At 46.2% G+C, this 22,714-nt stretch overlaps 1 protein-coding gene across 5 annotated transcripts in view; it reads right to left on the bottom strand.

The window, feature by feature from the left end:
* FAM135B (family with sequence similarity 135 member B) overlaps positions 1-22,714 on the bottom strand; it is a 258,917-nt gene that overhangs the window by 18,545 nt on the left and 217,658 nt on the right. For all 5 annotated transcript variants that reach the window (XM_070476955.1, XM_070476954.1, XM_070476956.1 and 2 more), the window contains exons 8-14: positions 21,062-21,215; positions 18,601-18,650; positions 11,065-11,220; positions 9,965-10,038; positions 6,231-6,385; positions 3,084-5,097; positions 661-827 (exon numbers count right to left, since the gene is read on the bottom strand). In XM_070476955.1, the coding sequence (XP_070333056.1) occupies positions 661-827; positions 3,084-5,097; positions 6,231-6,385; positions 9,965-10,038; positions 11,065-11,220; positions 18,601-18,650; positions 21,062-21,215 (2,770 nt within the window). The remainder of the gene's footprint in view (positions 1-660; positions 828-3,083; positions 5,098-6,230; positions 6,386-9,964; positions 10,039-11,064; positions 11,221-18,600; positions 18,651-21,061; positions 21,216-22,714) is intronic.

Here is a 22,714-nt window from a genome sequence, read left to right as displayed (position 1 = left end):
ACATTAATATATATTAAACATCTAAGAAGGCTCCGGGACCATGGTGAGTGATGTACACATCCTGGTCTTCACCATCACCACCACCACCATCATCATCATCTGGAGTGGATGATCTACCACTGGATTCTTGGCCACTTCACCAAATAGACCTATGGACTCAGCATTCTGGTATGTGATGCGTATAGCCAGCACTGGATGCAGACAATTAAGTGCATTAGCCCCAAGAGTGAGAAAAAGTAAGGATATTAACAAGAGTGTGTCACAGAAGTGAAGCCGACACCATTCCCTATTTGATTATCATAAGAAGTATGTGACCACAGGTTTTGCTGCTCAGCAACGGTGAAGCCCTAGAGGGGCCCTTTCATTTCTCTGACCCTTAGTTATTTGTTAGATCCCATATAAAGTGGATGTGACTTATTTATCCCTCATTGCATTAATCCATTCATTTGGGTATTTCATTAACTCAAACATATTTTTTGCCAAAGAGATCTTTCCTTTGGGAGCAAGATCATGCCATTTTCCTAGATCCAGTATACTTAATATCATTCCACGGTTGCCTACTGAATATTTGTTGAGCAAACCCCTGATCTAGATTCAACCATAAATATGATAATGTGTCTATATCACAACATTTTGAGGAGGAAACCTTTTAGAACTCACCATCCAGGCCATGGACACAGACTACCAGGTGAATCCCATCTTCCAAATTTTCTTCCTCTTCCTCTGGTGGGAAATACGGTATGTCAGAAGCTAGTACAGATAAGTCACTGTACAGAAATCCATCAATCTTCAGCTCTTTTTTAAATTTCTCTTTGGCCTGATAAAAACTGGAGAATACACTAATTAATCACAAGTCGAGCTGTGTGCTCCACGTTGAACAGGAGATGAGTTGAGCTGAGATGCAGGAGTGATGAACATCTATAAGGAAGTCTGTGCCAAGTGGCAAAGGCTGAATATGGTACCTCATGGGAGAGGTTAGTGAGGAAGGCTTGGTTCTGAAGGAGGCAAGAAAGCAATCCAGGAAAAACAAAGGCTAGATTGAGTTGGTTTCTGTAGATGTGGTTCCTGTAATGAACAGAACCTCAGAGATTCTATCCAGCTTCAAGGACCCACACAATCTTTAATTAGTGCTTCAGGAATGAAAGTTTATTACCCTGACCTCCACCTACTTCTCCAGCATCACCCCCCAGCTCCCAAAAAGAACAGTAGGAGAAGATATTTCATTCCCTGCATGAATTATGTCTCTTATCTTTATTTCCATGTGTTTGTGCATTTGGGTCTATCTGTCTGAAACACCTTTTCCACCTGGTTATCATCTTCTTTGCCTGGTTACCTGACCAGGTGGTGATCAAAAGCATGAACACAGGAGTCAGAACTCCAAGGTCAAAACCTCAGCTTTGACACTTACTATCTGGGGGTTTCCCTAGTGGCTCAGTAGTAAAGAATCTGCCTGTCAATGCAGGAGAAGTGGCTTCCATCCCTGGGTTGGGAAGATCCCATGGAGAAGGAAACAGCAACCCACTCCAGTATTCTTGCCTGGGAAATCCCATGGATGGAAAATCCTGGTGGGCTACAGTCCATGGGGTGGCAAAGAGTTAGACACAACTTAGTGACTAAAGAGCACAACAACCACCTGCGGGCCAACTATTAACCTCCCTGCGCTGTTTCCTCATTTGTAAAAAAAAGAGGGGCATCACACCCTCATTGAATTCATGAAGTTGTCTTTGTTTTGTGTATGAAGCAATATAATCAATGCAAAATGCTTAATACAGTACTTGAAACAGATTAAATAGTGAAAAAAAAGATGAAATCTATTACCAGCCATATCATCATCACCATCATTGTCATCAACAAGATGTCTCATAGTTTCTCCTCCACTTAGGTGTCATCTCTAAAAAGCTTCTCCTGGCCACCATTCATTTCCATCCACACTGATAGCTCCACAGAAAAATTAGGTCCTTCTTTTTCTGGCTCAGCTGTGCACACCTGGACCACCCCGTGTATGCAGCTGCCCTCATTTGCTTCTGTCATCTGTCCACCTCCTTCTGAGGCTGGGAGCACAGGACACGAGCCGGTACTGGACAGTGCCTGCCATGTGTTAATTAAACTGATGACATGGGCATTAATAGCTATTTAATAGTCTTCGCAAAATACAGGATCCAAAGTTTACCTGTCTATGCAATTTCTTTTGGAGATATTATAAATGTGTAACTGTTCAGCCCTTTTTTGAACACGTGAGTGAAATGGGATACTTTGGTTAGATGATTCAATACTATGTTTAATCAAATGCATAGTTTATAGGGGAAGGACTGCTATGAATACAGACCCAAGACAAGGATAAAGGGATGGATTCTGGCATTTCAAAAGAAATGATAAACTTAATAATCACCCAAGAGGTGTTAAGGAAGAAAATCTGATGAATTAGTCCTATTCTCAAATGGCTCTTAAAGGAATTGTGCAAAGACAGAGGTTGTTCATCATAAGAAAAACTGAAAAGAACATTTACGGTTTATCTTTAAAGGATTTTGTTAATAATTCATGGTACATTTATACAATGGAATATTATTTAGACACTAAAATGGTAATGCAAAATAGATTTATAAACATAGAAAGATATTTCCAATATACGAAGCTGGAAAAAACTTGGAGTTTATAAAAATTATCTTACTTTTGCAAATTAATAATATATACATTAGAGAAGGAAATGGCAACCCACTCCAATGTTCTTGTCTGGGAAATCCCATGGACTGAGGAGCCTGGCCAGCTACAGTCCACGGAGTCGAAAAGAGTTGGACATGACTTAGTGACTAAAGAAGGACAATAAAATATATACCTAAAAATGCACATAGGAAAAAACATAGAAGAACTTACACATGGGCTCTATTTGAGAGATGAGGTTATTGACCATTTTTACTTCCTTTTACTATTCTACATTCCTGACTTGTACAAGAGGAGTATATTGCTTCATTTAAATCAGAAAATACCTGATACGCCATCCTGACACAGTATGCACGAAACTGAGAAATATGTGGGAAAGTCTGAAAGATGATGCTGCGATAGAAGCTGGCCATCAGCAAACCTACCTGAACATTCTCTCGCTGACTTCCTCCTCCAGCTTCCTGGAATGGTTGGGAACGACTCCAAAGGAACCCAAAGGTTGATGAGTGATGGGGAATGGGGTCTGTTTGGAGGAGAATCCAGCCCTGGCAGGGGTCTCCTTGGGCACAGACGAGAAAGGGAGACAGGTGGCAGTGCAAGACACAGACAGGTTGACGACCTCGACAGCTTTCAGGCTGTCCAGAGAGAAGGTCTCTGCAGAGGTCACGTGGGAGAGCATGATGGAGGCGCCTGCCCTGGGCTCTTGGTTCCCCGTAACCTGGGAGGGAACGGACTGAGTCACAGCGGAGCCCACGGTGTCTGCTCCTCGGACATCCTCCGGGCAGGTGTCATCTCCTCTGCTTGGCGCCGTATCCTCCACGAGGCCAGGGCAGCTGCTTTGCTCCCCTGCAGAGCCCACGTTGATGATTTTGGCCGTGGCTGCACAGCTCACGTCAGGCACCTTGGGGTGGGTGAGACTCTCAACGTCCAGCACGCCGCTGTCAAGAGGAGCCCCTGTCCCCATGTCAGAGTTTCCAGGCACGCCTTTCGGGGTCTCCACAGGTTCTCTGGGCAAAGCTCTGTGCCCAGGCACTGCGAGTCCGAGAAGGCGTGGTATTTTTAAATCCAGACCTTTGGTTTCAACACCTGGAGGGTTGTCAGTCCTGCCATCCAGACAACAGGGGCCTTGGGGGTCAAACCGACCCTCCTGACCTTTGGGGATATCTATGTAACTGGGGCCCTGCAGGTTGTCATCTGAGACTTCCTCCACAAGGCCATGGTCGACCCCAGCTTCCTGGATTGCGGGGCCATCGCTGGGTCGAAGGCAGCGTCCTGAAGGGTCGGTGCTCTCGGTGGGCACGGCTGAAGTTTCAGAGGGACCACCCCCATGCCGCGTGGAGTCCGCATCCTCGGCAGACTCCTCGGGGCTACTGATCTGGGGCGCGGACACTGACTTGGTCAGTTTCGTGAGTGCCAGTTCCCGCTCCTCCTCCTCAAAAGGCAAAGAGCTGATGGACGTGAGAGAGGCCTGGATCCCGCTGGGCAAGCTCGTGTTGCTCTCGGTGTGCCCCCCCTCCAGAGAGTTTCTGTGCAGGGCGTGTCTCCGGACCAGCTGCTGCAAGAAGTCCCTGTCACTGGGTAGCTCCAGGGTTCTGCTGCGAGCCTCGGACCAGGCGACGGAGCTTGGCTCGCTCTCAATGCCTGAGTCAGAGATGATGGAAGAAGATCTCTTGATGACCCCAGAGAGGACAGACACTTCCTCCTTCTCCTCTGTGTGAGGGTCCTTTGGCAAACCCTTGATGTCCAAGGGGTCCCTCAAAGAAGACTGCAGCGGCTCGCAGGGCTCCGAGGGTGTGACCTTCAGACTCAGCAGCACCATCTTGCTCCCTTGGTCCACTCCCTTTCCTAGACAACTTAACTCATGCAGGGTGGTTTTCTCTGAAAAGACGGCACTGTGATGACTTCCACCTGCTACCCCTTTGCTTCGCTCAGTTCTGCCGAATTCGTGCTTGTCTCTGGAGCACCCACTCTCATGCTGGGCACCAGTGAGCACTGTGGGTTCTGCTCTGAAGGGGTTCTTATTGCTAGATTTCACGTCAATGTAGGTCAGCGCTGGGGCCTGGCCATCCTCTGGACCAGGGCTCCTTCTGGGCAGGTCCTCATCTGCCAGCGGATGCCCCCCAACATCAGACCTTGGGCCAGTCCGATGGTCAACTTCAGGCACACCTGCCTTGCTCTGGAGTTCACCAACCATCAGATACACCTGAGACTCAGAGCACACGTCTGCATGACCGGGTGTGGCGGCCTTCTTACTGGGCCCGGGACACCTAATAACCTCACCAGAGTCTGTGCAGGGCGGTTTCATGGAGGCCAAGACAAGGCTTTCCCTCAAAGGTGATTTTCTATTTACAACAAGGTCCTCCTCTCTGTTGTTTAGGTTCATTATTGCTGGACTTGTTGCTGGAACATCAAAATTAGGGTAAATACTCAAATTACATCCTACGGAAAGAAAAAAAAGAAAGAAAAATGTGTTATACTCTTCAGACTCTACATTCACAAGTGGTCCACCTGATTGTATGATAAAGAGTTTGTGTGCACTCTATTCCCTGATCCTTGATCCTGAGAGATAACCTCTAAATTCCTGAAATCTCACAAGTAAGAAGCGCTTCCCTGGTGGCTCAGTGGCAAAGAATCCACCTGCCAATGCAGGAGATGCAGGTTCGATCCCTGTGTCATGAAGATCCCCTGGAGAAGGGCATGGCCACACACTCCAATATTCTTGCCTGAGAAATCCCTGGACAGAGGAGCCTGTCTACAGGCTACAGTCCCTAGGGCTGCAAAGAGTTGAACACGATTTAATGACTAAACAATAACAAAGGATGTCAGTTACTCGTGTTGGGTTCTGATAGACAGTGGTGCTTATTTTAAATATATTTTCCAACTGCTCAAATTTTCTGTAGTTCAATCATATAAATATAATGAAGATTAACATATATATAACACATCAGCATATATATATATATACACCTATACACGTGCATGTGTGTATGTGCACACACACACACACACACACACACACACTCACAGACACAAGCCAATGTTTTGCGCTTGTTTTGAGCAGCTGGGTTGGCTGCTGTCTCTGGAGCTTATACACATTCAAGCTGTCATGCACAGTGTAGACACTAGATGTCAGGGTACAACTAGCTGAAAACCCAATAACGTGTTTTGTTTGAAGCACTGCACTGTTTTCAGAAGTCACCTAGACTTCTACGTTTTAATTGGTGGATAATTGCCTTACAATACTGTGTTGATTTTTCTGCCCTACATCAACACGAATCAGCCATAGCTATACACAACATCTCCTCCCTCTGGAACCTCCTTCCCACATCCCACCCGAGGAGTCCAGAAGCAGGTCTTTCCTGTAACTGTCCTTGACTTCCATGAGTTGTCCATTCACTGCGGTGAAGTCACTTCCAATAACAAGGTTAATCTTAGTTCCTGTTTCTCCTCTATGAACTGATAAAACACCTCACTGATTTGTTCCCATGGCTATTGGTATGTAAGCAGAATAGCCGATGGGAACCCAATGGTACTTCCAACCCTTGAGTTTTTCCAAAACTAAAAAGACACACCTGTGGCTGGGCAGTCCACATATCTGTCCTCGAAGATAACGGGCAGGGTGTTCCAATCTCCGTCAATGTCCAAGCACTCTGCGGGCAGCGGGGGCATGGTGGTGAGGTACTCCGAATTCCGGATATCCAGGGACAGCTGGCTGTGGGTCTGGATCCTGGGGAACATGGGCCCGGTGAGCATCCAGGGGTGATTTAAAGGTTTCAATCTTGCTGTCCCTTTCCTCTCATCCCAAGACAACATTTAGAAGATGTCCAGTAGACTCTAACAATTGCCCTCTGTCTATCCACCCTTCCTTTATTCCCAGCTACCTATCCAGCCCCCAAAGCCCTGGCTATAGGTCTTCATACTATCAACAGTTTCACATTCATTCATTCAACAAACTGTCATTGAACACTTCCTTCCTGTGTGAAAAGAACTGGCTGGCAGTGGTCAAACAGGAAGAGAGGTGATAAAACATACCCTTGCTACTAACCAGTTCTATGTCACTTTTAAACACTTTTTAAATAGTGCAACCCATGGCAAGAAATGCCCTTCATTTTCCATGACCACCCAGTACAATCACACACACTCCCAGAAACACACATGCTGAAACAAAAGCTTCTTATTACTACCTATCCTATTTCATTTAAAAAGTGTTGTTCCAAAGCCATGAAGACAATTTCACAGTCCACTAAATGGCTGTAACCTATTACTTGAGAGACACACTCTAGTCTGTGCTTGAACAAGACAGGCCTTGACAGCTGAGTTTCACTTGTCCACCCTGATTTGGGAGGATGGTTCTGTCTCTGATGCAAACAGCATGCCCTCCCTCCCCTCCATGTCTGACTCCTAGATGAGAATGCCTGTGTGCATGCTTAGTTGCCAGCAGCATGGAGCCCCTGTTCACTGTCTCATTCTAAGGTTTAATTCTGTTCACAGCACTTAAGACATGTCCTCTGGTAATCTTCTCAATCTGAAATAAAATTTCCCTCTCAATTCTATAGTTCTTTTATTTTAAAAATTAACTTTTAGTTGGAGGACAACAGCTTTACAATGCTGTGTTGGTTTCTGCCACACAACAATGCACAGTGTAAGTAAACACAAATCCCCTACCTCTCGACCCTCCCTCCCACCCCTCAATCCCACCCTTTTAGGATACAGTTCTTATTCTTAACGACCTAACTAAAGCTTCTGTTGTTCTTGTTCAGTCACTAAGTCATGTCTGACTCTTTGGGACCCATGGACTGCAGCACGCCAGGCTCCCCTGTCCTTCACCATCTCCCGGAGCTTGCTCAAATTCATGTCCATTGAGTCACTGATGATATCTAACCATCTCATCCTCTGTCAGCCCCTTCTCCTCCTGCCCTCAATCTTCCCCAGCATCAGGGTCTTTTCCAGTGAGTTGGCTCTTCGCATCAGGTGGCCAAAATATTGGAGCTTCAGCTTCAACATCTGTCCTTCCAATGAATACTCAGGGTTGATTTCCCTTAAGATTGACAGGTTTGATGTCCCTGCTATCCAAGGGATTCTCAAGAGTCTTCTAAGTTTACCTCCTCCTACATAGCATCATTGCTATCCTAGTGTATGCTCTTTATTATAGGTTAATATCTACTGCTAATTGAATGGTATTCAATTTCTCTAATAGCTGAAGTTACACTATGGGACAAATGACATAGTCACTTAGGTATCTGCAGGGCTCAGTCCCTCACCTGCTTTAGAGCTCTGCTCAAATGTCTCCTCAGGGAGCCCATCTCTGAAATGCCAGAGAAATAGCACCTTCTACAGCCTGCCACACTGATATATTTCTCCAAAGCATTTACTACATTTGGCATAGAATATTTATTTATTTATGTTTAAATATGATTCCATTACTAAAATATGGGCTCCATGAGAATGTGTCTGTTTGGTTCACTGCTGGATGTCCAATGCCCAAACTAGTGTCTGGCCCACAGTCAACACTAAATAGGCACTTGCTGAATGAAGTAATCTCCCTTTTATACCTACGCACAAGCTAAGAGAGACTCAGTAACCAGTCAGATGTCACAAGCAGCATAAGTTCCAGGATCAGAATTTCAAAACATGCATATGAGATTTGAAATCCAAGGTCTTTCCACCATAGTCACTTGCCAGTTTTTTAAGATGTTAGTTATAATTATCATAGCGCGAAGTCTGAATTCTTTATCCTGGCCCATAAGATCCCACATAGGCTGGGTCCTACCCTACTTCTCCTACTTGCTCACTCCAGTGTAGCTCTACCTGCTTCTTGATGCTTTCAAACACCTTATGTTCCCATATAAGAAATCGTTACAACAGCTATCCCCTCTGACTCAACAGTCTTCTCTCATATCAGGATATGACTTATTATAACCCCAATTCAGTTCAGTTGCTCAGTCGTGTCCGACTCTTTGTGACCCCATGGACTGCAGCACACCAGGCTTCCCTGTCCATCACCAACTTCCAGACCTGGAGTTATAGTATAACCCCAGTCTCTGCTCAAATGCTACACCCTCAGAAGAGTGGTATTTTACCACTTCGGCCAAAACATTCCTAACCTCTAAGTGATGCTTTCGCCATATTACATTGACATACAGGTTGTTCTCCTGTTGCTCAGTTGAGTCTGAATCTTTGCCACCTCATGGACTGCAGCACGCCAGGCTTTCCTGTCCTTCCCCATCTTTCAGAGCTTGCTCTAACTCATGCCCATTGAGTTGGTGATGCCATCCAACCATCTCATCCTCTGCCATCCCCTTCTCCTCCTGTCTTCAATATTTCCCAGCATCAGGGTCTTTTCCAATGAGTTGGTTCTTTGCATCAGGTGGCTGAAGCTTCAGCTTCAGCATCAATCCTTCCAATGAATATGCAGGATTGATTTCCTTTAGGATTGACTGGTTTGATCTCACTGCAGTCAAAGAGACTCACAAGAACCTTCTCCAACACCATAGTTTGAAAGCATCAATTCTTTGGCACTCAGACTTTTTTATGGTCTAACTCTCACATCCACACATGACTACATACAGGTTTTACAGGTGCAAAAAAGAAGAAAGTGAAAAGATCTTCAGGTCTGTCCTAAGTGATAGATGAATTTCAGTGTTTCTCCTGCTGGATTTACTGGGGCATCTCAAGCATTATTCCATCCAAATGTATTTTGGAGGCAAACATACTACTTGGAAACAAAAAGAAACCTCTAAACTTGTGTAGCCAAGACCAAACATCTTGGAGAAAGCAGGAAGCACTGACTCTGTCCACCAGGGAAATCTACTATGAGAGACAATGACCTCATCTTCTGTCAACCCTCTGATTTTTCTGAGCATTTTTACATTTTCCCATCTATCTTCCTAATTAGATAGTTCAGTATTAATTCTCATGCTAAATGCATTTCATAGCTGCTGCAAAGTCTCAGGTGAATTCTGTGGGTTTTTTTTTTTTCCCTGACATAGCTTGTGGCCATACACCTGCTCCTAATTCATTTTGCAAAGAGGACTCAGCACAAATGTCTTCAAGGACCTAGGAAGTTTCAAATCTATCTACAGAAACATCATGATACTCAATAACAGCAAAAACTCTGGCTACTGACCTTCTCTACCACCTGCCAGCTCCAGCCTCAGCAATCTGTCTGGCTCTTGCCTTAGAGAAAATGCACCTGAATGTAAGGAGATGGGCAGACTCTCTCCTTCATGACCAGGGAAGAGCTAACTTTGATCAAGAATGCCCTTGGCGCTCATGGTATGATGTGGACATGCCGTTGGTTACTTACAGATTTTCCTGAAAAGTCAGGACTGCAAGTTTTTGGTGCTCCATATAAAAGAAGGCCTCGGAAAACCTTCGGACCTGAAGAATAAAACAGTATAAACAACGTGACTCACTGGGTGGGTTTGGCCTTCATTTTTTAACAGGAAATTAAGGCTCAATGAGGGAAGTAACATATATTAATAAGAGGAGAGTTGAGTCCACAACCCAGAGGTTCTGAAACACCTTTCTGCCCTCCACAGCTGCCCTCTCTCATTTCTACTTCTTAACACAAACCTGATTTATGGACACAATTGAACACATGTTTATTGATCTGCTCTTGTTTTGCATTCTGTCATTTTTTTAAATTTAGGTCTTATTTCTTCTACTAGAATAAAAGACACTTGAAAACAGAGGCCATAAATAAATGCAGATGAAATAGAATGTGCAAAATCAGTCATGTAAGTGTGTCCACTATGCATTTTGTAGACAGCTCTCTGTCCTCTTGCTGGAAATGAGAAGACCAACATCTTTTATTAAGCATGAGTCCCCACCCCCTGTGCACTTCCACCTGGTGGCAAAAAAAAAAAAAAAAAGGCTTCAAGAACAATGGAGGACATGTGAAGATACTTTTTCAAAATACTTTCAAAGCACTTCATCATATTCTTTAAGATCGGCTCGCCATCACTTGGTAGCCAAGGCTGATACTTTATGAACAGTAGAGCAAAGAACTTCCCTAGAGCAAATGGGCTTCCCTTGTGGCTCAGTTGATAAAGAATCTGCCTGTAATGCAGGAGACCCTGATTTGATCCCTGAGTCAGGAAGATCCTCTGGAGTAGGGGAAGGCTACTCACATTCCAGTATTCTGGCCTGGGAGAATTCTATGGACTATAGAGTCCATGGGGTCACAAAGAGTCGGACACGACTGAGCAACTTTCAGATCAAAGAATTGAGAACCAAAGGAAGTTCACAAAATTTCTCTGCAAGTTCATGGTGGGTCAGGACTAGCACTTGGGTTGACAGAAGCCAATCCTGACTTTTATTCTACCCAGTGAACCAACTGTTGAAAAGCTTCCTTGAGATATCTCTGCCATGTGACTACAGAACTTACACTGTTTGACCCCTTACCCGCAAGGTGTGATGCTCCTGGGTGAGATGAGTGGTCACTTTGGAGTGCAGCGTCACTGTGTCCAGGAACTGGGTCCACAGGGCCGTCAGGCGGGAGGCCAGCCAGGCGAGATCCTTTCTTATCTGCTCAGCTATCTTCTCCGGATTATTCAGCATCTGGGGACGCAAAAGGGTTGCGGTGAAGGACCTCTGCTCCATGCAGCTACTGCCGTCTTCCTCTGAAGCCTGTACTGGCTGCTTGGCTTGTAATGAATCTCTCTCTCCAGACTCTCCTCTATAGACCATTATGTTCTGAACTCAGTATCTGGCCATCATGACAGTTTCCACTTATTAATAGCGAGTACTTGGTAAGTAAAACACAAAGCGTCTTTTTAAATATATACATGAACTACTTAATCTCTACAATGAACCTTTGTTAGAATGATTGTAACCATCATTTTACACAAAAATAAAATGAGAGAATTAAATAGAGCATACCCAAAGTCACATAAAGCTGGGATTGAGCTGTAAGATCATCCCCCCACAAAGCCAGGGCACCATGCTGCCTTTCCAGAGTAGATGCTGGAAAACATCTCCTGAGAAACGATAAAGTCTTTATAACCTCACACACAGCATGTAACTTGCTAGGTGATTTCCACATGGCTGGGCTCCACAGACCCAGCACCAACTTGCTGCCACGACTTCACATTTCTTAAGGAGAATCCTAGGTTGCCTTAATGAAAGCCTGAAGGACTCAGCCTAGATAAGCCCTGGAGCTGGTGGAGGAACCTCAGGCTAGCTTCAGTTTAAAGCTGGGACAGCCATCTGCTTGGGGGTGACTTTTATTCTGGAGTAGTGAGAAGAGAGATTACATCTCTGAGTATAGACAGAGAACCAGTGGTCCAAGCCTAACCCTGAATCCTAGGTGTCATCATTTATCTACCAATAATTTAAAGTGCATCCCATGACCCAGGCACATGCTTAGAATACATGGGGACACGAAGATGAATAAGAGAGTGTCTCTGCCTCCAGAGAGCCTCATCCAGTGCAGGAGGTGGGAAGGTGACTTTACCATGAAGAGTAGAGCCAATATTTTAGAATAACTTTAAATTTAGTATAATCTAAAATATTAAAGATTATGTTGTACACATGAAATCAATGTAATATTATAATTCAACAATACTTCAATACAAATGTGTATAGTATCCTCATCCTTAAGATATGGTTAAACATGAACTCAAGAACATTGAAAAAAAAAAAAGAGTGTAGGGATCTATCTGCCCTGGAAAATAACACTAAGATACATAACCATGGCCATTTCAAACTCCTCTCTGAGCTCCTTCTTTGCTGGGTGCCTCAGTTTCTCATCTGCAAAATGAAGGTGCAAAGCAAATAACTGTTTATTGGACATAATGATGTCCAAAGCCTAGCTTGAAACACTGAAAGTTCTCTTCACTCTTCTTGGACTAACAGCTGACACTAGCATAATGCACATAGGGTGGAGCGAAGCATCTGAGAGCAAGAAAAACAGAGAAGAAGAAATCTGACACCAAGTAAGGCTCTTTAACTGTTGGGTATTGCAGCTTTGTAATTAATGACTAGCTTCCAGATACAAAGCATCATTTAACTGTAGCGTCTCTAAGCTGCTTCTTCCATGGGGCAAGATATGTCTTTGATGAAGACACAAGGTACAAAACTCCAAAACGAAAGAATGACCCTTACTTTCTTCTCATGGAAGCATTGCTTCCATCACTGGTTCTGTTGGGAGTCAGGGAGAAAACGGGATGTTCAGTCTTGATTCAGGCCCATAATCCATGACCCAAAGTGTTAAGAGTCAGAAAAGGAAGGACTTGGAGGGTGAGGGACACAGTCAGCCACTGGAAAACCTTTAGGCTGGAGAGTAAGGCTTTTAGATGGACTACTAGTGGCTTATCTTTAAATTCTCCAACCAGTTACCCTCATAATGGACATCAAGCTCCTGGATTAGCACAGGGCACTTTTTGCCCTGATCATGTTCCCAGCTATACCTCCGGCCTGGGGCTACCCATGGCTCCAGCCACATCAACCTGAACACACAGCTCTTTGCAAGCACCAGACCTTTGATCAGCTTGTACCTCTCCTTGGAAGGTCTCCTCCCATCTTCCAATCTCTTTTCCTCTTCTCTCCACCACTTTGGACCTGTCTGTTCTGCACCAGGGAACTGTTTCCAGAGCCAATGCAGTTTGCCTTGTTTCTTTCTTTTCAAATTAACTGTTATTAGAACTGTTTTATAATGTTGTGTTAGTTTAGATGCAAAATGCATCAGCCATACATAAACACACATCAGTCTGCCTTGTTTCTGATGGTTCTTTTGAAACTTCTACTGTGTTTCAAGTGTAAGACCAGCCCTCCTCTTCTTGAAGTCTACTTGACCTTGCACAGACTACTCTCAGGGTACCGCTTTCCAGGTATTGCTCAGTGCCCTGCTTGGCCTGAACGCTGAGGTTTATCCTTTTCAATATTATCTGTACCTTCTCCACAGCTGATGGATGATGAAATCTCAGCAGCTCTTTTCTTAGTAAATGGGTGATTCTGCATCTGTTGAGAGGCACCTGGGCCTCAGCAACTGAACTTCCCTCACTGGGCTTCTTATCCTGACACCCCAGCCCTCCCCACCCTCCATTTCAGCAGTACTGGCAAACGCAGCATGAATTCTGAGCTCAGCCACCAGAGAGGAAAGGCAAAGCCATTCATTAAATGTGTCTTTGCGAGAATTATTTTTTCCCCTAGTTGATGACAGAAATGGCTCCAGATAAGATTAAGAAAGCTTCTAATTAAGCCACAAGAGGACTTTCCTACCCTCACGGAGGCCTGGGCCTGTTCAATTACAGATGATGGGCGTGGAAGGGTCTCTCTGATGAGAAAAAGAGAAGCCCTTCAAGCTAACAAGGAGGCAGCTTGGACCCAGTGCCATTTTGGGGGAAGCTGCCTGCAAACCCCCACCCGTTCTGCTTTGCAACTGCCCTCTTGCTGTTCATCTGGGCCCAGCCAAGCTCCTTTGCTCAGTCGTCCCTGACCCCCACCCCCTTGTGCGGTTTACTGATGACTGTTGTGAGTTTGGAGGATGCTGAGCTCTGGGGAGCCAAAGGTAAATACGTCCAGTCCTGGAAGAGGCACATGGTCCAGTTATAGCTATCTATCTCCATAGTTAAACCTACAAAGTGCTGTGAAAGAGATAGATCCTGAGTACTGTAAAAAGATCATGGAAGGCTTCCTGGAGGAGGTGATGGCAGCATTGCATCTTCAAGGTAAGCAGGGGTCAGATGGAGAAAAGCCTGCTTCATATCCCCTAAACTAACTGTGTTCTCTCATCATGGGCCTCAGTCCTGGCTGCAAAGTGAATCATGTGCTAAGTCGCTTCAGTCATGTCTGACTCTTTGAGACCCTATGGACCATAGCCCACCAGGCTCCTCTGACCATGGGATTCTCCAAGCAAGAATACTGGAGTCGGTTGCCATGCCCTCTTCCAAGGGATCTTCCCAACTCAAGTATCGAACCCACATCTCCTAAGTCTCTTGCACTGGCAGGCAGGTTCTTTACCACTAGCACCACCCAAAGCCCCAAACTGAATCACTGGGAGACTATAAAGGCTTTGGGCTCATCTCTGAAGGTAGGACCCAAACATCAGGATTTGGTGGATATTCTGCATGATTTGACCCTGTCTGCTGTACCGAAGTGTGTAGCTGAGTTTCACTAGAAACTTTCCATCGGTTACGGAGAGCACAACCCGTCCTTTCTTAAAGCACTGCACAGCAGGGCCCCTGACTAGCTGCTCCAGCTCACCTTTCCAGCCCAGCCTCCCACAGCCGGCTTCAAATGCCCCCACCCCCACCCTGCAGCCATCCTGGGTCCCAAGCACCCGTGGCACTCCATCAGGTGCAGTCTCACCCTGGTTTTGCACGGTGGTCCCTCCCTGCCTCTCTCCTGACCTCACTGAGAGCCGCCTGTGCTCCCAAAGCCCTGCCTCCTATCTTATGCTCCTGGTCCAGCAGTGATGCTACCGACAGCTCCTGCCTCATGTGGGCTGTTAGTCCTGGGAAGCTCTCTGCCATCTTCGTGTTTGTTGTATTCCCAACAGAGTAGCCAGCACATAGTAGATGCTTAAGAAATGTGAGTAAGATTCACATAGAGTAAAAGTGCAGCCACACCCCTGGCAGTCCAGCGGTTAAGAACCCACAGATCCATTGCAGGGGGCAACAGGTTTGATCCATGGTTGGGGAACTAAGATCCCACATGTTGCATGGCACAGTCAAAATACAAAAATAAATTTTTAAAAAAGTGCAGGTGAATTGCTCTGTGACTTCAGAGCTCTATGTTTGTTTTCAAATTGTCTTAAAGCACCCGAAACAGTTTCCACTTTGGAGTCCACCCTTGAAATGGATGCTTTGTGACCATATGCTTGGTTGACCACTTGGTGGTGATGCCCTGCCTCTAAACACCCTGTGGGCAGTGATGTGCCTTTTAGGAAGGTTCTGGGGAGGGAGCTCTTTTTCTTTCACTCCCAGCAGTGGGCCAGCCCTTCCGCAAACCACAGAGCAGCCCGGTGCACACCCGAACTCCCCCTTTCCCTCCCTGCCACCCAGCTGCCTCCCTCCCTGCAGCTAATCTGGTTACTCTGAACCAGATTAAAGTCTGCAGCAATACCATCACTCAAAACCAGGGGCCATTTCCCTGCAGCTTGTGGGCTCCGTGCCAAAGCAGGCATGCAACCCACTGGCTTTTCGTGAAGTATCTCTAGCAGTCCGAGTTGTCGCCTGAACCACTCCGGGGACCAGATGCATCAGTACCGCAGTGGCTCCCAGGTGGCCTTGGGTTCAGGCCCCAGGTCCACCCTTAGTGGTTCAGGGCAGCATGCTCCTCTGTGGCAAAATGAATGGGTACACACCTGTGTCCCTCGACCCCAGGCACTCGCGGCTGCCGTGGGGGCAGCACCTGGGGAATGTGCATTTCAGGCGCACAGCATGATGATACACGCGTATTCTGTGACCCCAACACAGGCTGGGAGCTGGGATCCTCCGCAGCAGTGCTGCAATGCCTGCATCTGGACACCCCTCTCCTCCAGCGATAAATACAAAGAAACTGTGTGAGAATACAAGTGATGGGTGCATGGGCACTTGAAATAAATTCCGGGCAAAAAATACAAAGAGACCAAAACCCAACTGCCAGTTTTGAAGAGTCCGGGGCAAAAGCAGGGTACTGCGCATGCTCCCTGCACACGACACCTCCTAAGGGGTGGACACAACACCTAAGCCCTTCCCCTGGCCCTGGACACACCCTACCCTCACCCCATATAAAGAACCAGCTTGCCCCCACCTTGGGGAGTGAGCAAACAAGGGAATGTGTTACTTGTTCTTTCTCCCTCCTTCTGCAGCAGGGACCACAATAAAGCCTTGCCTGAATTCCCTGTCCGGCCTCTGATCAATTTCTATTGGTTAAGAAGGCCAAGAACCCTAGTTGGTAACAACGTGACTGCCACAATAAAGTTATTTAATACACCTATCACCTCATAGAGCTAAAACATTTTTTCTTGTGATGAGCACTTCTAAGATCTACTCTCCTGGTAAATTTGAATATATAATACAGAAGTGTTATAATCACCATACTGTATATTACATCCCCAGAACTTAATTATAATGGGAGGTTTATACCTTTTGACCACCTTCACTTGCTTCCCTCACCTCCACCCACCCCTACTCCTGGCAACCACCCATGTGGTCTCTTTTCCTATGAGCCTCTTTCTTTTTTTTAAGATTCCACATATAAATGAGATAATATAGCATTTGTCTTTTTCCAAATGACTTATTTCACTCAGCATCATGCCATCAAGTTTCATCCATGTTGTCACAAATATAATGATTTACTTCTTTTTGTGACTGTATAATATTCCACTGCACATAGACACAGTGCATCTTCTTTATGCATTCAGGTCAACATTCAGGGTATTCCCATGCCTTGGCTATTATACATAAGGTTACAATGAACACGGGGGTGCAGATATCTCTTCATGATTTCATTTCCTTTGAATAAATACCCAGAAGTTGGAATTGCTAGATTGTATGGTAGTTATATTTTTAATTATTTTGAGGAACCTCCATACTGTTTTCCATAGTGTCTGCACCAATTTACATTCCCATCAACAGTGCACAAGGGTCCCCTTTTCTCCACATTCTTGCCGGCACATATTTCTTGTCTTTTTGATGAGAGCTATTCTAACAGGTGGTTTTCCTAGTGGCAAGGGTGGTAAAAAATCTGCCTGCAATGTGGAAGACCTGGGTTCAATCCCTGGGTTGGGAAGGTCCTCTGGAGGAGGGCATGGCAACTTACTCCAATATTCTTGCCTGGAGAATCCCCATGGACAGAGGTGCCTGGAGGGTCACAAAGAGTCAGACACGACTGAGCGACTAAGCACAGCACAGCACATTCTAACAGGTGTGAGGTGATTCCTCATTCAGTTTTGATTTTTTAATATCTGGGGAGCTTTTAATGAAAAACGCAAACCCATGAGCTCCACTCCCACCTCCAGTTGGGAGTTTCAACCAGTTTAGATGTGACACAGGTCAAGATGTTAGTCCAAGTGTATTTCTACTGAAAGGCCAGGGATAAGAAACACTGGTTTAAAAGACAGAAATGCTAGTTTGCAATGAGACCATCTCAAGTCCTACCCAGACATGGATTAGCCATGTCACCAACCTTGAAGGGCATGCTCCCTTCCACCTCATGTGCCTCTCATTACATGAGGATAACTGTGTTCATCCAGACCTTCCAACACCATGGGATGTAACAGTGCTCCAGAGACTGTAAACAACTGCTTGCATCAGCTGAGTACTTATTAAACACAAACTCTTAGTACATGCTTGATGAACTTTTGATGAACATACATCACTGTTTCAACATCATCATCATCGTTGAAGCTAGCCTCATGCCAAGTGTCAGCCATCTGAGCTGAGGTGCGAGATTTCTGTCACCCTCCATGAGAAGCACATAACCCAAAGTCAACAAACATTTGTTAGGTGGGTGGGTAATAGACAATGAAAAGTGTGAGTGCTAGGGTGCTTCAGTCATGTCCGACTTTGTGACCCTCTGGACTATAGCCCACCAGGCTCCTCTGTCCATGGGATTCTCCAGGCAAGAATACTGGAGTGGGTTGCCACGCCCTTCTCCAGGGGATCTTCCCAACCCAGGGATGGAACTCACGTCTCCTGTGGCTCATGCATTGCACGCGGATTCTTTACCGCTGAGCCACTGGGGAACCCCAATAAATAGTGTAAGTGTCAGGGAAACCAAGACCTGTTAACCTGTTTGGTGTTTTCAAAATATCTAGCACATGGCCGGGCACACAATAGATGTCTAAGAGACCCAGAGATTTAGGGCAGTGGGATAGGAGACTGTTTCTTCAGTTGAAGATGTAACAGGAGGTTACCAGTCGTGTCTTTTCATCTCTGATCTCTACACCAAGCAAGCAACTCTGCCCCATATAATGACTGCCGTTCAGAACCAAGGAGTTAGCTCCCTGATTACCTGTAGCTCTGAGCACAGCTGAGAGAGTGTTTCTTCAACAGCAAGTGACTCTAGAAAGAAAAAAAAAAAAACAATGAAACAGACACATACTGAACTGTGGAATTGCTAATGGAAGGAAAGAAGCACAGATTTCAAGTCAGCATTGACGTCACAGAAAAATTACAGGCTCTGTGGACTCCTATCATCTTTTGGGTATAAAAGATCCTGTTAATAAAAAGCATGATTTGAAGCCATGTGATGTCACCCTGGGTTAAAGTCAACATGTTCCATGGGTGCATTTCTGAGAAACAGAAGATCCCCAGGTTCACTTAGTGAGGTCCAAAACAATCCCACATTCTGCTGCGCTTTTGTGGGTATGTGGGCGTGCACATACATACACACACACACACACACACACACACACACACACACCTGGGTCCTGACATCTGGGACCTGGATCTAGATCCCCTTCACACAGCTGGATGTTCAGAAGTCCAGGAAAGTGGGGTGGCAGAGCCTAGCCTCCTGCTCAGCACCACCACCTCATTACAACCTTCCCCACAGGCAGCAGAGGGGCCTGCAAACTTGCCGTCTTCTCAGTAGGAACTGGGTACACTCTGGCCATTTGTGGTTTCACAGTTTTGCCTGTGTTTGAACTCTCCATAGTTCCAAGAGGCTGTGATGAGACCTTTCATGTGGCTGAAGCATGAGTTTTAATGAAAGCATTGTTGAAAAGGTGAGTGCAACGAAACCTTCAGCTCCAATGGTCCTCATGAGTGGGCACATGCTTGCCCACCTGGTTAGCTGCCCTCCACCCCCTACAAGGCAGAACAGACTTTGGTCTGTGCCCATGGCTGTGACTTGGGGTCTGGCACAATGCCTGGGACACAGTAAACATTCAATAAAAATATGGTGAGTGAGAGAATGAACAAATAAATTCAGTTCTTTGGGTAAAAAAAAAAAGTTGAAGCAAGAAGCCAACTATGAGTACACAGTCTTCACTTTCTGCCCTAGCTAAACTGGCTCTGAGCTGTGCGGGTCTCCTTTGAGTGCATCTGACCTGAAAAATTTCAACTCCAAGATCATGTGCTTCAAAGAGAGCATGAGAGGGACTTCCTCGGCAGTCTGGTGGTTAAGAAGACTCTGCGCTCCCAGTACAGGGAAGACGGGTTCAATCCCTGGTCAAGGAACGAAGATCCCTTATCCCACATGGTGTGGCCAAATATAATTTTTTTCAAAAGGGGTCTTAGAGCTGACAAAACCCAGATGGTAAGAGGGCACCAGAGGTCAAGGCAACAACAACAATATTGCACCTACTCCTTCATTCTGCACACCAACAACTGGGTGTGAGAGGTCTGGGCTCAGGTCCAGCTTCTGCCCTTAAAGACCCCCAGCCTAGTGGGGAAGAGAAACATGCAACTATACGATTGTTGTGTGGTGTGTTCAGTGTAATAACAGATGATGCACAAGGCTACCGATCCCACCAAAGCTATGACTTGCTCTGCAGGTGAGATCTCAGGACTCAGGGAGAGATGCTGAGGTTCCCTGCAGCAGGACGGTTATTAACTGTGAAAACCAGGCCGAGATGGAGAAGGAAATGGCAACCCACTCCAGGGTTCTTGCCTGGAGAATCCCATGGGCAGAGAAGCGTGGCAGGCCATGGTCCATGGGGTTGCAGAGAGTCAGACATGACTGAAGCGACTAAGCACGCACCAGGTTGAGGGCCTGGCTTCTGTTCTAAGGACAAAGGGCCTCTTTAGGGGATTTCAAGCAGAACTATGACCCACCACCTGCTATGAATGAGTGTGACCTGATATAAAAGGCTGCCCTGAGCACAGAACCTCTGTGCTCCTGCCTCGTCCTGCCATGCAAGGCTGTGTGACCCTGAAGGGTCATTTCACGTCTCTGAGCTGCAGTCCCACCATCTGTCAGTCAAAAGGGAGGGGGCCCAACGATCATGATGTCTGATGATGGACAAGGAGCAATTCACCCCTGGAAAACCAAAGATGATGACTACTGAGAGCTTTCTCTAATCACCCATTAAACACATACATGTAGGTATTTCTTGGACTGTTTTACACTCTTGTAAGTTGCAATCCCATAGCTACAGCCTCATTAAGAAAAAGGCTGTAAGCAGGCATTTTCCCTTAGAAAGCAACTTCACATTATGTACCCAGAGTAGATGTTTAATACATGTTTAATAAATTTAATAACTTGGTGGATGAATGAATGAATGAGTAAATGAACATGATGACTAGAGACACATGTCTTTTCCTGCATTGGCACACCCAAGATGTCCTCCTGCTAGAATGATGTAAAATGCCAAAACACCAAAACAAAAACCAAACCAAACCCACCCGAAACAGTGCTTGCTACTGTGACATTTACAAGAGCGTGCTGACTCTTCTGGGGCCCCAGCCCGAGAGCGGAGGGTCGGCTGCAGGGGTGAGTCTCCCCCGCAGGTAAGTTCCCAGCCCCTTACCCAGCTCCACGCGCGGCAGCTCCGGGATGTCCCTCAGGATGGTCAGGAAGTAGGCACGCAGTCCCCGGTAGGCGTGCAAGAGCAGGAAGCACAGCTCCCGGTGCCACTTGTAAGCGTGCTGCATGCAGTTCTCGGAGGGCACATAGAAGCTCCCCTGTGGGGGGCAAACAGAAGCAGAAGCTGAGGACCACCCTGTGGCCTGGTCCTGAGAAAACTGGCGAAGATGGTCAAGACTCCAGCAGAAGAGCTGGAGTCTCCTCCCTACCCTTCTACATGGGAAACCCACTGAAATTGGCCAAGTCTCTAATAATTTTCAAATTAAAGCAATAATGATAGCAATAACAACCTTAGATGATGATGATGACCATGATGAGGGCACAGACCTCACAGGTTTGGGGCAAGTGAATGTCACCCCCTCTTGTAAGCCTCTTTCTCTTGCCACTGTAAGAAGAAGCCGCGTGACCGACAGAGGGGGTTCCTTTTCACAGGGAGAGAAGACACTGAGAAAGATCTCAGAGGTCTTGACTGAAGAGCACAGTGCTGAGGCAGAGAAAAATGCTTTGCTATAAAATAAGAAGTCAGTGGGTTTCAGCTCTCAGTGTTGAAAGTGTCAGAGGCTGTGGGTGTGACCATGGAGTTTGAGAATGCTCCATACTGTGTTTGCAGGTGTAAGACACATCACACCCATAATGACACATCACAAGTCATTTATCTGAAGAGGAAAATATTCCTGAGTCCACAAGTTACTTGTAGGCGAGACACGATGGAGGAGGACCAGGACAGCTCTGAATTTCTTGCAACCCCGCCAGAGAAGGATGACTTTGGGTGAATGTCAGAAGGATTTAAAAACGAGAGAAAGGATTCTCAGAGATAGGGTTGGACAGAAAAACAGAGGTACTGTGTACTGTGGGCTTCCCAGGTGGCACTAGTGGTAAAGAATCCAGGTGCCGATGCGAGAGACATAGGAGACACGGGTTTATCCCTGGGTCGGGAAGATCCCCTAGAGAAGGGAACAGCAACCCACTCCAGGATTCTTGCCTGGAGAGTCCCATGGAGAGAGGGGCCTGGCGGGCTACAGTCCATACGGTCGCAAAGAGTTGGACGCAACTTAGCACACACCCACGCACACACACCAAGTACTGAGCAGGAGAATTTCATGGGTGGAGGAATCTATGGCTCGTGTGACTATGAGCGGAGCAAGTAAATGTCTCTTCACCATCCTGTGCTTCCTAGCCTGTCCTGCTCGGTGAAACTACAGGTAAAATGTTGTCAGAACTACATCCTCTTGGCTGCTGTGAGTTGACCTGTGTGCTGTCCATGAGGCAGCCTCCTGCCCTCATTGTTGCCTTCTCCCTTGGCTCCTTCTGAGAGGGCTGAGTTGGTGCAGTGGGGACAGAGAAGGTCTGATAGGGGTCAACAGCCATCTGAACTTCCTCTACTTCCAATGGTGTCGCAAAGGTGGGTGTAATTGCATGCACTCTCATCACTACATCATGATTGCTGGGTCATGGAATGCAAAGTGGTACAAATTAGGAAACCTGGCTGGAAGTCTCAGTCAGGTCTGCAGCCACCTCTCTCTGAGACAGTGTTAGGTTAATTCCTTGTTGTTTTTCAGTCACTAAGTCATGTCTGACTCTTTTCAATCCCATGAAC

The sequence above is a fragment of the Odocoileus virginianus genome, chromosome 15 (genome assembly GCF_023699985.2).
Source record: "Odocoileus virginianus isolate 20LAN1187 ecotype Illinois chromosome 15, Ovbor_1.2, whole genome shotgun sequence".
NCBI lineage: Eukaryota > Metazoa > Chordata > Mammalia > Artiodactyla > Cervidae > Odocoileus > Odocoileus virginianus.
This window is presented reverse-complemented; position numbering and strand designations above follow the sequence as displayed.